This window comes from Erythrolamprus reginae, chromosome 2 (assembly GCF_031021105.1).
Source record: "Erythrolamprus reginae isolate rEryReg1 chromosome 2, rEryReg1.hap1, whole genome shotgun sequence".
Taxonomy (NCBI): Eukaryota; Metazoa; Chordata; class Lepidosauria; order Squamata; family Dipsadidae; genus Erythrolamprus; species Erythrolamprus reginae.
Genome location: NC_091951.1, coordinates 202,711,884 through 202,727,792, shown reverse-complemented (window position 1 = coordinate 202,727,792; position 15,909 = coordinate 202,711,884). Strand labels below are relative to the sequence as shown.

Below are 15,909 nucleotides of genomic sequence, written 5' to 3'. Positions count from 1 at the left end.
CCTAAATATTTAATTTTTTTAGTTATTTGAATATCCAATTTTGATAGTAAATTGGTTTTTTGCGATTCCTTCATATTTTTAGTCAAAATTTGGGTTTTTAATTTGTTGATTTATTGATTTTTAATCCTGCCACCATAGCAAGTAGTTTTGGGCCTGAATCTCTTTTCCATGTCTTAAAATGAGATTTATTTTCCCTGCTAGACATTATTATGCACCCCTCCTGAGCCACCTGGGGGACCTGCAGTGCCTGTTAAAGTATTAAACTGTGACTCGGTGACACAAGTGAAGGAGAAGCTTCTAGATACCGTATATCGAGGAGTACCCTATTCGCAGCGGCCACGAGCTGAAGACATGGAGCTAGGTATGAAGGCATGGCAGGTATGAAGGCATGTCTAGGTAGAAAGCAGGTGGGGTTGTGAGCATGGAATGGACCTGGGTAATCAGCCACTGGCTTAAATTTGTAACTAAATAGGAAGAGAGAATAATAAAGCCAACTGTCTTCCCACTCGTCTTCCGGTTTATCCCAGAGTGGTGTCAGGGTGCTGGGGGACGGACCATCCTGCAGGATGAAGACGCGACAAGTAAAATTGAGGGAGACTGGAAGCGGCTCAACACGTTGGGGCATTATCAGGTATTTGCCTTCCTTTTCTGGACTAATCCACTGTGAGTTGGGAGGTTCGTTCTCCAAGCTCAGAGACCAAACTCCCACCTCATCCTCCACCTGAACGAAGGATATTTTCGCCACTGTCCCTAATTAAATATCTTAATATGTAAGCTTCAGTTTGGGACTAAAAACTTCAACCGTGTACGTGGATGGGTAGTTTTAGCTTTCTTTTAAAGTTCTGAGTAGTTTGTGTTATAATAGTCATGTTTACTGTAATATTGCCAGCAGCCAACACAACTGAGATCAAGGGGGCGTGGACTGAATTTCTCTGAATAAAGACCCCCCCCACCCCCAGTGACTCTTGGTTTTGGATTAAGGGTTACCTCAAAGTGCTGTTTTTAATAGTCTTGGGTTGCCTTATAAGTCCTCCTCATGTTGATGGTTTGCTCTTTTATATATATATATATATATTTAAAAATTAGTGTAATGTATAATTGCTTAAATTATGAACTAAGTTCAGCTTTTGGCTCCAACATAAATTTGATCAGAGGGCTTTGCCCAATCTAGCTTTTCCTTAGCAGCCCTGATATTTATACATGGTATGCTTGTATGTGTGATTGGTTCTTTAAATTGGGGTTTTTTAGATTATTTTTAATATTAGATTTGTTTACATTGTCTTTTTTGTTGTTGTTAGCCACCCTGAATCTTCGGAGAGGGGCGGCATACAAATCTAATAAATACAATACAAATACAATTTGTGTGAAGGAGTGCACAGATACTGTGATGATAGAAAGTTAGTAAACCCTTTAGAGCTATCCGTAATCCAGCAATATGGTTACCTACAATGTTACCTGTCCTAGTTCTAGTAATAGGTAAAGCTACTGTAGTAAACAAACACCAGCCAAGATGAAGTTCATCACACTAGGTAGGTCGTAGTATTTATGAACTGATGTTTTGACATGTTTTTTTGATTGCATGATTGCAGATGGTTCTAAAAAGTTCACAAACTTTCCCTCATTACTACTGTATGCCCTCACTCTAGATTCCAATATGGGAATAATAATTCTTCTCTAATTTACAGACTTTACAATGATTGCATAAAGTGCATTGAAAGTTTGAAGTGTACTGGTAGAAGAGAATATGAGGGTTAAATTTTGGGGGTCCTTGGTGCTCTGTGAGCTTGGTGGTTTTCTTGCAGAAGTTTCGTTACCAAACTAGGTGCTGGGGTGGTGACATCATCAGAGCACTGATAATGTTACCTAGTTTGGTAATGAAACATTGGGCAACCGGACCACCAAGCTCAGAGCACCAAGGGCTGCATAGTTGAAGTATGTTGTATTGATGCTAAGCATTATTAATGTTGCTAACTGGTCAACATTCCTCTTTCTTCTCTTCCCCCATCCCAACCCATCTTACCTTTAAACCCACTTTTCCTCCCCTTCCTTCCACTTCTGCCATCTCTGCAATTTAACACACAGGTAGCAGATGGCTCCACGGTGGCCTTGGTTCCTAGGCAGGCATCAGGCTACAATATTGCAAGCTCCTTCACTTTCACCCATTCGCTGAGTCGCTATGGTAAGGAATGGCACCCCCACCCTACCCCACCCACGCACCCCGAATCTTCACCATCACAGGGATGCATGTCTGCCCGGAGTGACTTGCAAACCCCAGGGTTTTTTTCCCCTCCAGCAGCATAACCTAACATTGCAAAGAAAGGCTTAATTCAGTTCAGGCCAAGTGGGGCTTGCTGCTCGCACTGCTACTGGTGCGCTCCGTGCACATACCGGAGACCTTGAGCTGCACACATAGGTGCGCTGTGCACGCAGCTCCGGTGTGGTGCACATGTGTCCAAGCGAGATTTTGCTTCTGTGCATGCACAGCAAGCAAAATCTCATGAAGGGACACGAAAGAGAGATTTTGCCTTTTTTTTTGCTTTTGTGCATGCACAGAAGCAAAAAATTGCAGAAATTTCTGCAATTTCTGCAGTGCATGCGTGTGTCCCCTTGCAAGATTTTGCTTCTCGCGCCTGTGCAGAAGCAAAATTTCGCTTGAACGCACATGTACACACATCAGAGGTGCGCATGCAGCTCAATTTTTGCTACTGGTACAAAGGCATCGACCGTACAGGAGGAACTCGCTACCGATTCAGGCATGAAGGTACTCCAAACTGTAGCAGGGCTGTTTGTGAGTTATGTGTTGCCTGGACCTCTGCCAAAGTGGTAGGTGAGATGGGTTGTCTCTGTTGAAGCACCCTCGGAAAGAATTACCTGTATGTATTTTCCAAGGGTTCCCAGACAAGGGAAGAATCCGTGTTTCTTGCCCAAGGAAGAAAGAGAGCAGCATGGGTAACAGAGGAGGGAAGGATGGGATATGGATGTAGCTGACATCAGAGTAGAATCTTCAATAGGTTTCCAAGGGAATATGCCCACCTCATTAATATTTAAGCAGATGTATAGACTGGAGCTATGCAGATATCCAGATTTAAATATTGTTTGGAGGGGCAGAATTAGGGGCATGCCCTTGCACCTATCAGGAACAACCTAAAGCATCTATGCACATTCCTGGGACATGTTCCACACATATGGGGTATGCAGGAACTCTTTGAAAATGTATGCCAGAGCAGTCCAGACTTTCTGACTAAGGAGCCAAATTCTACAATCTGCATACATTGTGCAAATGTTCATCTTTTCTCATTTCCCCCCCCAAACACTGAAAATCTTACCTGCTTGCAGTTCATTTTACATTTTGAAGGCTGCTGTTATAAGCATAAGCTCTAGAAATTAGCTTGAAAGTAAGAAATAAGTCGAAATGCTTCATTTTCTGGGCTTGCTCTTAATTCCTGCTGAGTTGCAGCATGTTTGTCCTCCTTGAAAATGGAAGGCAGGCATACCCCTTGAAGTTGTATGTTCTGGCATTTGGGACTTGTTTTGAGGATACAGCCTTTCCGTCTTTTGTCTGAGCCCTCATAAACTGGGATTATAGCCTTGTGCAAATGACCCTCTATCCGTTGTCTTTTTATGTGGCTTGGCATGTGGAGGCATGTCCTCTCTCTGACACATACTTTATATGGGCTGTGGATGCTTCTTTGCATGAGAAAGGCCATCCCTGTCGTATGTGTTCGGCAACCCCGCAAACCTGAAATCTAAGTTACCGGTATTTCTATGATCAGTCTTTGACTGGCAGCTCTTGCCACGTCTGAATTTTACCCCCTAAACTTTCCTCCCAGCATTATTCTGGCCTAGCTGTAATTTTCTTTGCTATTCCAGGCACGAAATGTCTATAATTTTACCGCCACTCCCACTTTGTGGTTGGAGCGGAAGGGGTATACTTTACTTGGTCTCTGGAGGGGAGAGGATGATGGTAATAGTGGTTCTACTCAGATTTCAGCCTCTGAGCCTGAAAGGGGAAAAAAAACCCTTCCTCGGGATGTAGAAAGGGTTTTTTTTTAAAGTTTAATCAGGGCCGTGAAGAGCTGACTGGAACGCAGGCTCTTTGTGGCCCAGGATTGAATTGAGCAAACTCAAAGTGACTTCGTTTCTCGCCCCTCTCAACCCCTGCAGAGAGTTTGTTGCGCACCTCCAGCAGCCCAGAGAGCTTGCGCTCGCGAGCTCCCATCCTCACTCCAGATCAAGACTCGGGCACCCGCCTCTGGCACCTGGTCAAGAACCACGAGCATCTCGGAGACCCCAAGGAAGGGGAGCGAGGGAGCAAAATGGTTTCTGAGATCTACCTCACCCGGCTCCTGGCCACCAAGGTATGGTTAGAAGAGAACTGGGTCACTGAGTTAGTAGACATGTTTGTTTGTTTGTTTGTTTGTTTATTGATTGATTGATTTGATTTGTATGCTGCCCCTCTCCGTAGACTCGGGGTGGCTCACAGCATACAATAAGACAATTCGCAACAAATCTAATAAATTTAAAAAACATTTAAAAAACCCATTATTAAACCAGTCATACACACAGTCACACGATACATAAATTATATAGGCCTGGGGGAGAGGGGGAATGCCTCAATTCCCCCATGCCTGACGGCAGAGGTGAGTTTTAAGGAGTTTACGGAAGACAAGGAGGGTGGGGGCAGTTCTAATCTCCAGGGGGAGCTGGTTCCAGAGGGTTGGGGCCGCCACAGAGAAGGCTCTTCCCCTGGGACCCGCCAGACGACATTGTTTAGTCAACGGGACCCGGAGAAGGCCAACTCTGTGGGACCTAATCGGTCGCTGGGGTTCGTGCGGCAGAAGGCGGCCTCAGAGATATTCTGGTCCGATGCCATGAAGGGCTTTATAGGTCATAACCAACACTTTGAATTGTGACCGGAAATTGATCGGCAACCAATGCAGACTGCAGAGTGTTGGAGTGACATGGGCTCCATAGTCTTCACCCTACATCTCTCTGCACCAGTGTTGGCAAAACCTTTTTGGTTCGCGTGGCAAAAGAGGGGGACCGTAGGGTGGTCGCATGTGCACGTGCCCACACCCATAATTCCATGTGGGGGGCCCTGTGCATGCATGCCTGACCCCCTCAGTCCCGGCACGCAATAGCACGGCCATTTTATTGATCTCCCCAGGTTTCAGAGCCTTTCTAGCAGCCTGGAGAGTTTGAAAACAGCCTCCCCCCACCCAGGAAGCCCTCTGGAGGCCAGAAATGGCCTGTTTCCCAACTTCTGGCCTCCAGAGGCCTGGGGAAGGTAGTTTTCACCCTCCCCAGGCTTCGAGAAAGGCTCTGAAGCCAGGGAAAGGACAGGGAAGGGCTTCTAACCGGAGGTCAGCAAATGTAGCTTTTCCTGCCTCCAGAGGTGGTGGGGAAGGCCATTTTTGCCCTCCCCAGCTCCTAGAAATGCTCTGGAGCTTTGGGAGACCAAAAAATGGGCCTTCTTCACCCCCTTTGGAACTGGAAACAGCCTGTTTCCCAACTCCCAGTGGGCCCAGAAGGCTCAAAATCAGCTGACCAGCACCTCACGTGCCATAGGTTCACCATCACGGCTCTACACCCTACATTAACTCTACAACCTGGAGTGGAAGCATTCAGACCAGGTAGTCTTAAGTTTAGTTCAACACTTCCTTTTTATTTATGTATTAAGTGTCTGTGGTGCCCATCTCGCCGATTCAGTGACTTTGCGGGTCTTACAATACCCAGTGCTAGACGGCAATTAAAATTAGAAAATTTGAATAGAAAAGTTAAAAGCCAAGATGACAGGTGGCCTATGGATGAGAACCTTCTCTAGCCGGTCAACCTCCCACCTTAGCAAGCCCCTGTCAGGGCCCCAGGCCCAGCAGCAGAGCCAGATTTTTAGGCTCTTTTAGAAGGCCAGGAATGTGCCGGCAGACTTCATGTCCATCTGGAGAATATTCCAGATGTGGGGGGCCACAGGAGAAAAAGCTCTTCTCCTGAAATCCTGCCTGCCAAAATTCTTCGGTTGATTGATGTCTTTCTTTGGACGATAAGGTATGTATAGTTTCAGAATCAGACCTTTAATAGTCAACTCTTGGCTTCAACAAAACTTTCCTGAAGAGACATCTCTCCAAATTTCTCCCCAAAATTTCAGTTTTTGTTCAATCTCGCCAAGTTCTTCACATAGGAAGCCTGAATGTCCCTTCGGAACAAGAACATTGTTTAACCTACCTCCTGTCTAGCAACAAGAGCAGGAACATCGGTTCCCTGGTTTGGACTCTATGCTATTCTGCCACGTTTTCAGAGCTTGCCAGGTCTGCATCTAAATAAACTTTAAATATGCTTTATTGAGGCTGAAACATCAGATCTGGTAAAATCAAAGCTATAAATTGCCAGGAAGTGAACGAAAAAAAAGCATCATTTGAAGTCTGAACTGTAATTGTGTATATTTGTGTCCCATCTCTCTCTGTGTTTGATTTAATCACACTATTGTTATCTGGAACTTCGTTGTAATGTTATTTGGTAATATATAGTGATTCTATTAAGATCCTCACAGAGCAATCACTCCCATGTACCTTGGCATTAGCAGCAATAATTTAAATGAATGTGAAAGTGGCTTCTGTTGAAATGTAGATGCAATTTAAGCTTGTGGATTTTGAAGGGATTAATGTTATAATTCCAAATCAGGGCCATTTGATATAGACATAGTCCAACTCTAGTAACAGAATACAAGAGGAACTGGAAAAGAATATCTGAAACAGAACACTGAGATTTGTTAATTTTCTGAGAAATATTGAGATTAAATGTATTCTCTGACAGCTGTTTACAGTACTCCTTTTATTTTCTGTGGGATCCTAATAAGGACCTTAGTTTTTGCAGAATTAATGATTTTCCCTTTGCATAATTTAGCAAACTATTTCATTCACATAGATGTAGACACCATGTGGCAGTTTTCAGATCATGCGGCATTGAGGAGGCAGCTGAAAAAAGGTCCACTTTTTTCTAGTGGAAGTAATGGGTGACAAATAAAATGCGCTCTTGACAATTGCAAGATTGGCTTTGCCAAAGCAGGCACGTACATTTTTCTCCAAGGTAATGAAGACTTGAAATCTGGTAATGAAATTGCCATTTTCAGGAACTAGGACGAACTCCTCAGATAGATATTGTCAACCATCCAGAGTTGTTTGCTGAGTTGGGCAGCTATAGAAATCAAATCGATCGATCAATCAATCAATATTTCTAGATTCAGAACATAGCATCTACTCTGCCAGATGTTCCACCTACCAAGTTTAAGGGAGAACTTACCATTATTGATTACTTCTGCTGTTTTTGTTTGGTGGAATTTTGGTACTTTTGAATGAAGCGTGTGGGGGAGAGTTAGGAAAGGCCATTGTGATATCCCCAGATTAACAAGTTGTTCTTTCCAAAGAGGTTAAAAGATATATTCCGGAAGTGTTTGTCTTTTGCAGGGTACATTGCAGAAGTTTGTTGATGATCTGTTTGAGACAGTGTTCAGCACAGCACATCGGGCCAGTGCCCTCCCCTTGCCCATCAAATACATGTTTGACTTCCTGGATGAACAAGCAGAGCGGAGACAGATTGGTGATCCTGATGTTCGACATACCTGGAAAAGCAACTGGTGAGAATTCTGCCTTTTGGTTGGTTGTCCCACACTTGCTCTAAGTCTGTGAACCTCAGCTGGAAACCCACAGCCTAGCATGGCCAAATACTTCTTATCAGTCTGCTTAACTCAGGAACTGAGCAGGCATTTCCCAGCTGTAAACAAAACAGAATAACTCCACTCTTCAAAAGCATTTAATGTAACAATGAAATTGAACATTGGCCTTTAACTACCTTTCATTTTCTCTTCTTGTGACTGATCATTTGGCTCAAGTGATGACAGTTCTTCCAGCATCAATGTCTCATAACACTTACACTCTTTCTCAATTCTAGTTTGCCCTTGAGGTTTTGGGTGAATGTCATCAAGAACCCACAGTTTGTTTTTGATATTCACAAGAGCAGCATCACGGACGCTTGCCTCTCTGTTGTGGCCCAGACCTTCATGGACTCCTGTTCTACTTCTGAGCACCGCCTGGGCAAGGATTCCCCTTCAACAAAGCTATTATATGCCAAGGATATCCCTGTTTATAAAGGCTGGGTGGAAAGGTGAGGTGCTGGATAAGGGAGGGTGAAGTGGGGTGGAATACGGATGATGACACTAGTTGGCAGATCGCTTCCTTTTCTAGGAAATGGAAATTGTACCGTCTCTAGATCATAGATTCAAAGGAATGGCAAACTCCTGGTTAACAAAACAAAATTGCTCCGTTTACAGTATAAGTTCTATCTAATAAATTCTCATACTTACTAATATGATGAGTTAGTTCACACAACATGCTAAAGCAACCAAAGGGTTTCCACAACACACTGAAACGCACACTAGCCAACTGCATTTAGCTTAATCATCTGGTGTGAACTCAACCAAGTATGGCTAATAAAACCAATCAAGCCTGCTTGATTGAATCACTCAAAGAATGTAGTATGTGGCCTCCTCTTCCTTCCATTACATCGGGGTGTCAAACTCACATCCCGCGAGCCGGATGCGTCAGGCCCTGGCCACACCCACATCCGTTTTAGCGAAGGGGGGGAAAGTCGTGATACATCACATGACAGTGTGATGACGTGAGTTTGACACTGCTGCATTCCATAGAATAGAGATTGGCAACCTTAAACATTCAAAGAGCCACAAAAGTCCTAACCAGAAGCCCCCTGTTCAATTCTGGAGCTGACGGGAAGTCCGGTTCCCCCATCATATAGTCTCCTTGTAGCACAGCATCTTTTTTCCTCTATCTGTGCTAACCAAAAGCCCTATCAATTATGGAGCTCACCGGCCACAGGGAGCCACAAACAGAGGGATGAAAGAGCCACATGTGGCTCTAGAGCCACAGGCTGCCGACACCTGAGTCATAGAAGAAGGAATGGGTCTCTTTTCAAGCAGCAATTAAGGCAGAAGGCAAGAGAACCCAGGTACTAGATTACTATAAGGCAGTGATGGCGAACCTTTTTTGGCTCGGTGTCAAAAGCATGTGCATGTGTGCCCACAACCATAATGCAGTGTCCTCCCCCATGCAGGCGTATAGCCCCCTGCACTGCCCCCCCCCCCCCCGCTTGCAACACAGGCATCACTGAAGCCTCTGGACTTCTAGTAGGCCTGTCGGGCCATTTTTTCGCCACCCCAGGGTTCAGGAGGCTTTCCTGAAGTCGTGGGAAAACAAAAACAGCCAAAAAAAAGGCTGAAAATCAGCTGACTAGCACGCACATGTTTGCTGGAGCTGACATAGAGCAATGCCTCGTGTGCCCTCAGATATGACTCTGCATGCCGCCTATGGCACACGTGCCATGGGTTTGCCATCACTGCTATAGGGAGCCCTTTAACATACGATCGTAGTTGACTCCCAAATTTCTGTTGCCAAAGTTGGGAAATACTGGCTTAGACAGTTAAGGGCGTTTTGCCCCACTTTACGAGCTTTCTTGCCACAGTTGTTAAGTAAATCACTACAGTTGTTAAATTAGTAACCCAATGGTTACGTGAATCTGGGCTCCCCATTGACTGTGCTTGTCAGAAGGTCACAAAAAGTGATCGCATGAGCCTGGGACACTGCAGCCAAGCGTCCGAATTTTGATCACAGAGCATGAAGATGCTGCACCAGTTGTAAGTATGAAAAATGGCCATGTCACTTTTTTCAGGTCTGTTGCAACTCTGAACAAATGGTTGTAATTTGAGGTATAGCTATACAGTATCTTGGCCCAAAGAATGGCCAGCTCATGCCATTCTTTGGGCCAAGTGCTGCCTCACACTCAGTATCTTCAGTAGCCTGTTGATGATTCTTGGGTAATCCTTGATGGTTTCCATGAACGTGGGCCATCACATGACTTCACCAAAAAAGGTAACAAGCAATCAAGTTAGTTTTTTCCTAAATTTGTACAGAATATTATCCTGCAAGTTTTGAGGTGAAAAATATGAAGATTGCATGATGTAAAATGTGCCAGCACCCATCCACCCCCAGACCTATCACCTGTTCTGTGTGCTAATAAAACGAAAGTTATTTCATTAAACTGGGTATGTCTAGTTTAATGAAAAGAAGGACCAGGTGAGCATGATAGCAGTGTTCCAATATCTCAGGGGGTTAACAAAGAAGAGGGAATCAACCTATTCTCCAAAGCACCTGAGGGTAGGACAAGAAGCAACGGGTAGAAACTAATCAAGGAGAGGAACAACTTAGAACTAAGGAGGAAATTTCTGACAATTACAATAATTAATCCGTGGAACAGCTGGCCTCCAGAAATTGTGAGTGCTCCAACACTGGAAGTTTTTAAGATGATGTTGGATAGCCCTTTGTCTCAAGTAGTGTAGGGTCTCCTGCCCAAGCAGGGGGTTGGAGTAGAAGACCTCCAAGGTCCCTTCCCACTCTGTTGTTATTATTGTTATTATAAGTAAAACTGTTGACTCTGCTTCATATATACAATCACTTTAGGTTCATATGGTTTGTTCCCATGAATATCTGTTTTTTAGGAATTTGGGCAAGGTTTTTCCCTTGACACATGCTGCTAATTAATCTCTTCTGTGTACAAAGCTTGTCTTCTGACAGTGAAATAAGGCCACCAGCACAGATCTACCCATTCGTAGAAAATGGGGTTGGCAAGGCAGGAATCGACTATTCTCATGCTAGAAAGAACTCTTGTGTCAGCACAGATCAGGTGCTTTCTGAAGACATCCAGAGAAAGCCAAATTATCTGTTGACTCAAAAAAGAAGGAGCAAAAATGCCTAGAGTTTAAATCTTGAAGTATTGATTTATATAACCTTTGATTTATCTGTATATATGGCTTCAGACTTGTCCGCAATAGAGATTAATCTTGCCGTGTCATGTTTGTGAGCCTTCAACCAAATCAGCCAATTATAGAATAAGGAGTTATTTGTCTAGAGAGCCAGGATTTACAGCTACGGCTATCTGAAGCTTGACACTGTCCTGAAATTATAGCAAAAGGATTTATCCACGTAATCCATGATAAATCTGCCCAACCTTCTCTAATCTGGGTTGACCAATTTTCAAATTTCCCAACGCGCACTGAAAAGTTGAGAGGTCTTTCCACATATTGGGGAGAGTGTCATGATTGTGGAAAGTTAATTGATTAGGTTTAGACAATTGTTTTGGTATTCTTTCTTAACAATTTTCAGTTTGAGATGGGAAGTGAGTTGCCATATTAAAAATAGAACACACAATTCATTTCTCAGATTTACCTAGGAACAGTTGTAATTGCATGCTGCATATCAGGGGTTCTTCAAACTGGGCAACTTGTGGACTTCAATTCCTAGAATTCTTGGCAACTTTAAGACTTGTGGACTTCAATTCCCAGAATTCTCCAGCCAGCTAGGCTGACTGGAGAATTCTGGGAGTTGAAGTCCACAAGTCTTAAAGTTGCCAAGTTTGGGTACCACTGGGTGTAGACTGTGTGCAAAATTAAGGAATCATAGGAAAGAATAGCTCCCTACAGTGCCTTCCACATTTTTTTTTTTTTTTTAGAATATTGCCCTCCATTATCCAACTGCCAGTGGTCAAAACTGATGTCATCTAATATAAGTAGGGAGGACTGAATGAAGATTGAATTGCTCCAGATTGTAACATTCTAGTTCAGTGGGGAGTTGCTGCTGCTTTGGACCGGTTCTTTAGAATCGGTAGCAGGAATTTAGAAGCCGCTTGCCAAACCGCCAGCTATGGCCGGCGGTTTACGTTCCTGCACCAGTTCTCTGGTCACCGCAGCTTTCAAATAAAACCCCCCAAACCCTCTGCAGATGTGCAAAGGCTTCTGCAGATGTGCCGAGGGTCATTTCCAGGTGTTTTGCGCAAGATGCACTTCCGTCGCAATGCGATTGGTAGGGAAGATAAGTGGAACCCATCCCTGTGCTAGTTCCTTGATGCTCCTCTTGAATGCTTTTTTACCTTGTCATCCCAAAGTTCCTAGCATTGTAACAGCTCTGGTATCTGCCAGATACCAAATTTGGCATTTATGTCCCCTCCTCCTGGTCACCTCCGGAAGTTTGCAATGCCAGACTAATGATTACAACCAACGTTTATCCGAATAGGCCATTTATGCAATATTTGAGCTAAGTATTTCAGAAAGTACAGCTTGTTAGTTTGCTAAATTTGTACGCCGGCTGCCCATTGGTGTACTCAAGGCAAAAATCAATTGCAATGAATTCAGAAAAATAGAATGACATCACATTTATGCGTATAAGCAGTTTGTTTAGGGTTGGGCTTGTTTTTCTACTGAGACGAGACGGAGTTATGTACTGTATCTGCACATATATGAAATCCTAAAACAATATTTGTCTCTGTGTTCTAGGTACTACCGGGACATCACCAAGATGGCTTCCATTAGTGACCAAGACATGGATGCCTACCTAGTAGAGCAATCCCGTCAGCACGCAGGGGAATTTAACACGTTGGGTGCACTGGGAGAGCTCTACAGCTACGTGGGAAGGTACCGTGATGAGGTGAGGCCATAGCTAGGTCGCAACTTTTCCTTCCCCTTCTGAACCAGTCTGCCAATCCCATCCCCTGTCCTCAAGGGAGTTGCCAACTGTACCTTTGATAGGGCAGAGAGTCTGTCTTGCTCAGGGCATCTGATTAGATGCGTTCTCAGCCATCTCCTCTGGTAGCCTCTGCTTTTGTCCAGCTCTGGGGCCAATGGTTCAATAGGTAAGGCGTGATTTCAGCGTTGGAGAAGATATTGTGACCAATGGAGCCTTACCTTTCAATATCTGCACCACCCTTCCATCCGTTTTCCTCTTCTTTTTAGTTTCCCCATTTATTTATTTATTGATTGATTGATTGGATTTGTATGCCGCCCCTCTCCGCAGACTCGGGGCGGCTCACAACAGTAACAAAAACAGCATATTAACAATCCAATATTAAAACAGTTAAAAACCCTTATTATAAAACCAAACATACATACAGACATACCATGCATAAAATTGTAAAGGCCTAGGGGGAAAGAGTATCTCAGTTCCCCCATGCCTGACGGCAGAGGTGGGTTTTAAGAAGCTTACGAAAGGCAAGGAGGGCGGGGGCAATTCTAATATCTGGGGGGAGTTGGTTCCAGAGGGCCGGGGCCGCCACAGAGAAGGCTCTTCCCCTGGGTCCTGCCAAGCGACAGTTTAGTTGACGGGACCAGGAGAAGACCCACTCTGAGGGACCTAACTGGTCGCTGGGATTCATGCAACAGAAGGCGGTCCCTGAGATATATATCCTGACCCTCTGCCACCCCAGAGATAGGTGCCCTCCCCCCTCCTGCCTCTCCAGCACCAGGTAGGCTCTATGCCTGTGACACCTGTAAATAGGTATGTCAGCTTTCAGAGGGGAGGGCCCTGTTTTACAGATGCTTTAATCCCAAGGAGCCAAAAGATCTGTGAATCTGTCCCAGGGAAGGAAGCCTCTCTTTTTCCAACATTGTTAACTCCAGCCCAAAACTCCATCCTAATAAGTGGGCAATCATCTTGCCAGCATTTTTTTTTTTTACTCCCTGCCATTAAACATCCCTTTCCAACTCTGACGGATATTTCTGCTATCCTGGTTCCTTTACTTTATACCAGGGGTGAAATTAAACAGGTTCTGACAAGTTCTGGAGCAGTGTTTCCCAACCTTGCCAACTTGGAGATATCTGGACTTCAACTCCCAGAATTCCCCAGCCAGCATTTGCTGGCTGGGGAATTCTGGGAGTTGAAGTCCAGATATCTTCAAGTTGCCAAGGTTGGGAAACACTGTTCTGGAGAACCAGTAACAGACATTTTTAGAAGTTCAGAAAACTGGCAAATACCCCCTCTGGCTGGCCCCCCAGAATGGAGTGGAGTGGGAATGGGGATTTTGTGATATCCTTCCTCTGCCATGCCTACCAAGCCATGCCCACATAAGCGGTAAAGGAAAAGAAATGAATTTCACTCTTGCCTTATACCCCTTTTTGCCCCTGGGAGTGTAATGCTTATATCCCCCTGGCCTCTTTTATCTTTCTCATGCGTGCTCTCTCTCTCTCCCTCCCTCCCTCCCTCCTCTTGGACTGAACCTATTGCTTCCAATCTCTCCCCCACTCCCCAACCCACCTTGCCCCCCCAGATCCTGACTGCATTGGAACGGGATGCTGCCTGCCGGAAACACAAACTGAGGTTGAAGCTGGAACAAGTCACCACTCTTGTTTCGGGAACGAGCTGAGGATGCCGGAGGGGGCAGGAGGGCAAAGGGAGCGGGCAGCGGGCATCCAGGAGAGGTGCCTCCGAAGGGACTCTACCTCCAACTTGGCTTGTGGGCCCCCCCACAAAGGGGAACAGACTTGATCTTTTTAACCTCCCCGGGAGGTGGGGGGGCAAGAGACCTGTGACCTTTCCCCCCTGGGGTGGCAGAAAGTCGCTGTGGTGCCTCCCGTCCCGGGCCTTCGGTCTGGAAGCAATAACAAGCACCCACCCCTCCTATGCCTCTGCCTTGGGAGGGGCCGCCCAGAATAAGCAATGAGGTTGGGGTGCAGCCTGATCACGCCCCCTCCCCCTCAAGCCGGCAGCTAAATGGAACCCCCTCCCTTCACCCCAAATGTTTGTGCACCCCTCCCTTCAATCATTACCCATCATCTCCCTAATCCCCCACTCCTTGTTGGTAGCTGGTGGAATCTGCCCTTGTTCTGTTTTTTGGTAACCATGGCAATTGGGTATTTTTAATCTTACCTGAACAGTGCTCCCCCCACCTTCCCCCAAACATTCACTCCTTCCCCACCTGTTGTGCCCTCACTGGGTGCAGTGCCTTACTCATTAATTTATTATTGCATCTTGTTAAGATTATTGGCTGTAAATGATTCCATTCCCCTGGGTGTAGAGATTTCAGTGTAAAAAGTCCTCCATTTCCCCCCCACCCCTCACGCCCCCCCCCCCCGACCCTTTTGTTCTTAAGAGTCTGTGTAAATATTTGCACTGCAGCTGGAGGGATTCAGTCCCCCCCCCCTTTTCTTCCTCCCAAAAAATAAAATAAAATAAATTAAAAATAAGAATAAGAATTCCCCCTTCAGGGATGAAGGAATTGTGGTGGGGGGTGGGGAAACGCCCCTGCGGCAGCATGGGCTTTTTATTAGTTCATTTTATAATTACTTTTTCTTTTGCTAAATAAAAGCCTGGAAAAAACAATACTCTCCTGGATATGATGTGGAGGGATTGGGGGAAATGCCAGAAAATGGGTATTTTGCAGAATCAGTCCCCCACTCCTCTTGTGACAAGAAGATGCTTTCGATGTGGCATTTCCTTGGGCAGCCTGGCTGTTCTTTTGAATTGCACCTAAAGTGTGGGACAATGCCAGTTCCTTTAGGGCTTAGGCATTACAAAGGTTGATTTTCTTAAAACGGTATAATTCTAGCTGATTCATATGCCTGCACCAACTTCTCCTTTTCAACCAAGTGCGTAACCCTTTTTAGTCACTAATTTGCTTGTGTATACAGATCAATGGAAGACTTATAACCTTAAATGCCCATTGTGGACTGAGCCAATTTGGGCTGCTTACTCACCACTCCGAATTGGTCTGTCAGAAATCTTAAGGATGCGTACTGGTCATGAATGGGTAATGTCTAATGTCTGCTGCACAAAGCATGGAGCCTGTTTAACCTTGACTGGGCAATTCCTCTGTTGAAGTGCTAGACTGACTTCCAACTACCCAAATGTACATTGGGAAAGATGAGATGGATTGTGTACCTTTTCTGAGGATTGGTCAGCGGTGGAATTTATTACATCTTTCCATACATAAAACATCTTTCTATGAAAATATAACATAACACAGCAAGGCAAAAGTCCCTAGCTTAGACATCTTCCAAACGGGGCTTGTTTTCTACTTGCA

The 15,909-nt window shown here is 44.9% G+C and overlaps 1 protein-coding gene across 4 annotated transcripts in view; it reads left to right on the top strand.

Annotated features, from left to right (window-relative positions):
- The window catches only part of PLXNA3 (plexin A3), a 96,838-nt gene extending 81,629 nt beyond the window's left edge, over nucleotides 1-15,209 (top strand). For 3 of the 4 annotated variants that reach the window (XM_070741331.1, XM_070741333.1, XM_070741332.1), the window contains exons 27-34: nucleotides 202-378; nucleotides 473-631; nucleotides 2,083-2,179; nucleotides 4,165-4,358; nucleotides 7,461-7,630; nucleotides 7,945-8,157; nucleotides 12,392-12,542; nucleotides 14,158-15,209. In XM_070741331.1, coding sequence (XP_070597432.1) covers nucleotides 202-378; nucleotides 473-631; nucleotides 2,083-2,179; nucleotides 4,165-4,358; nucleotides 7,461-7,630; nucleotides 7,945-8,157; nucleotides 12,392-12,542; nucleotides 14,158-14,253 — 1,257 coding nt within the window. In that variant the 3' untranslated portion in view covers nucleotides 14,254-15,209. The remainder of the gene's footprint in view (nucleotides 1-201; nucleotides 379-472; nucleotides 632-2,082; nucleotides 2,180-4,164; nucleotides 4,359-7,460; nucleotides 7,631-7,944; nucleotides 8,158-12,391; nucleotides 12,543-14,157) is intronic. The other variant, XM_070741335.1, reaches the window with a different exon arrangement.
- Nucleotides 15,210-15,909: the final 700 nt, after the last annotated feature.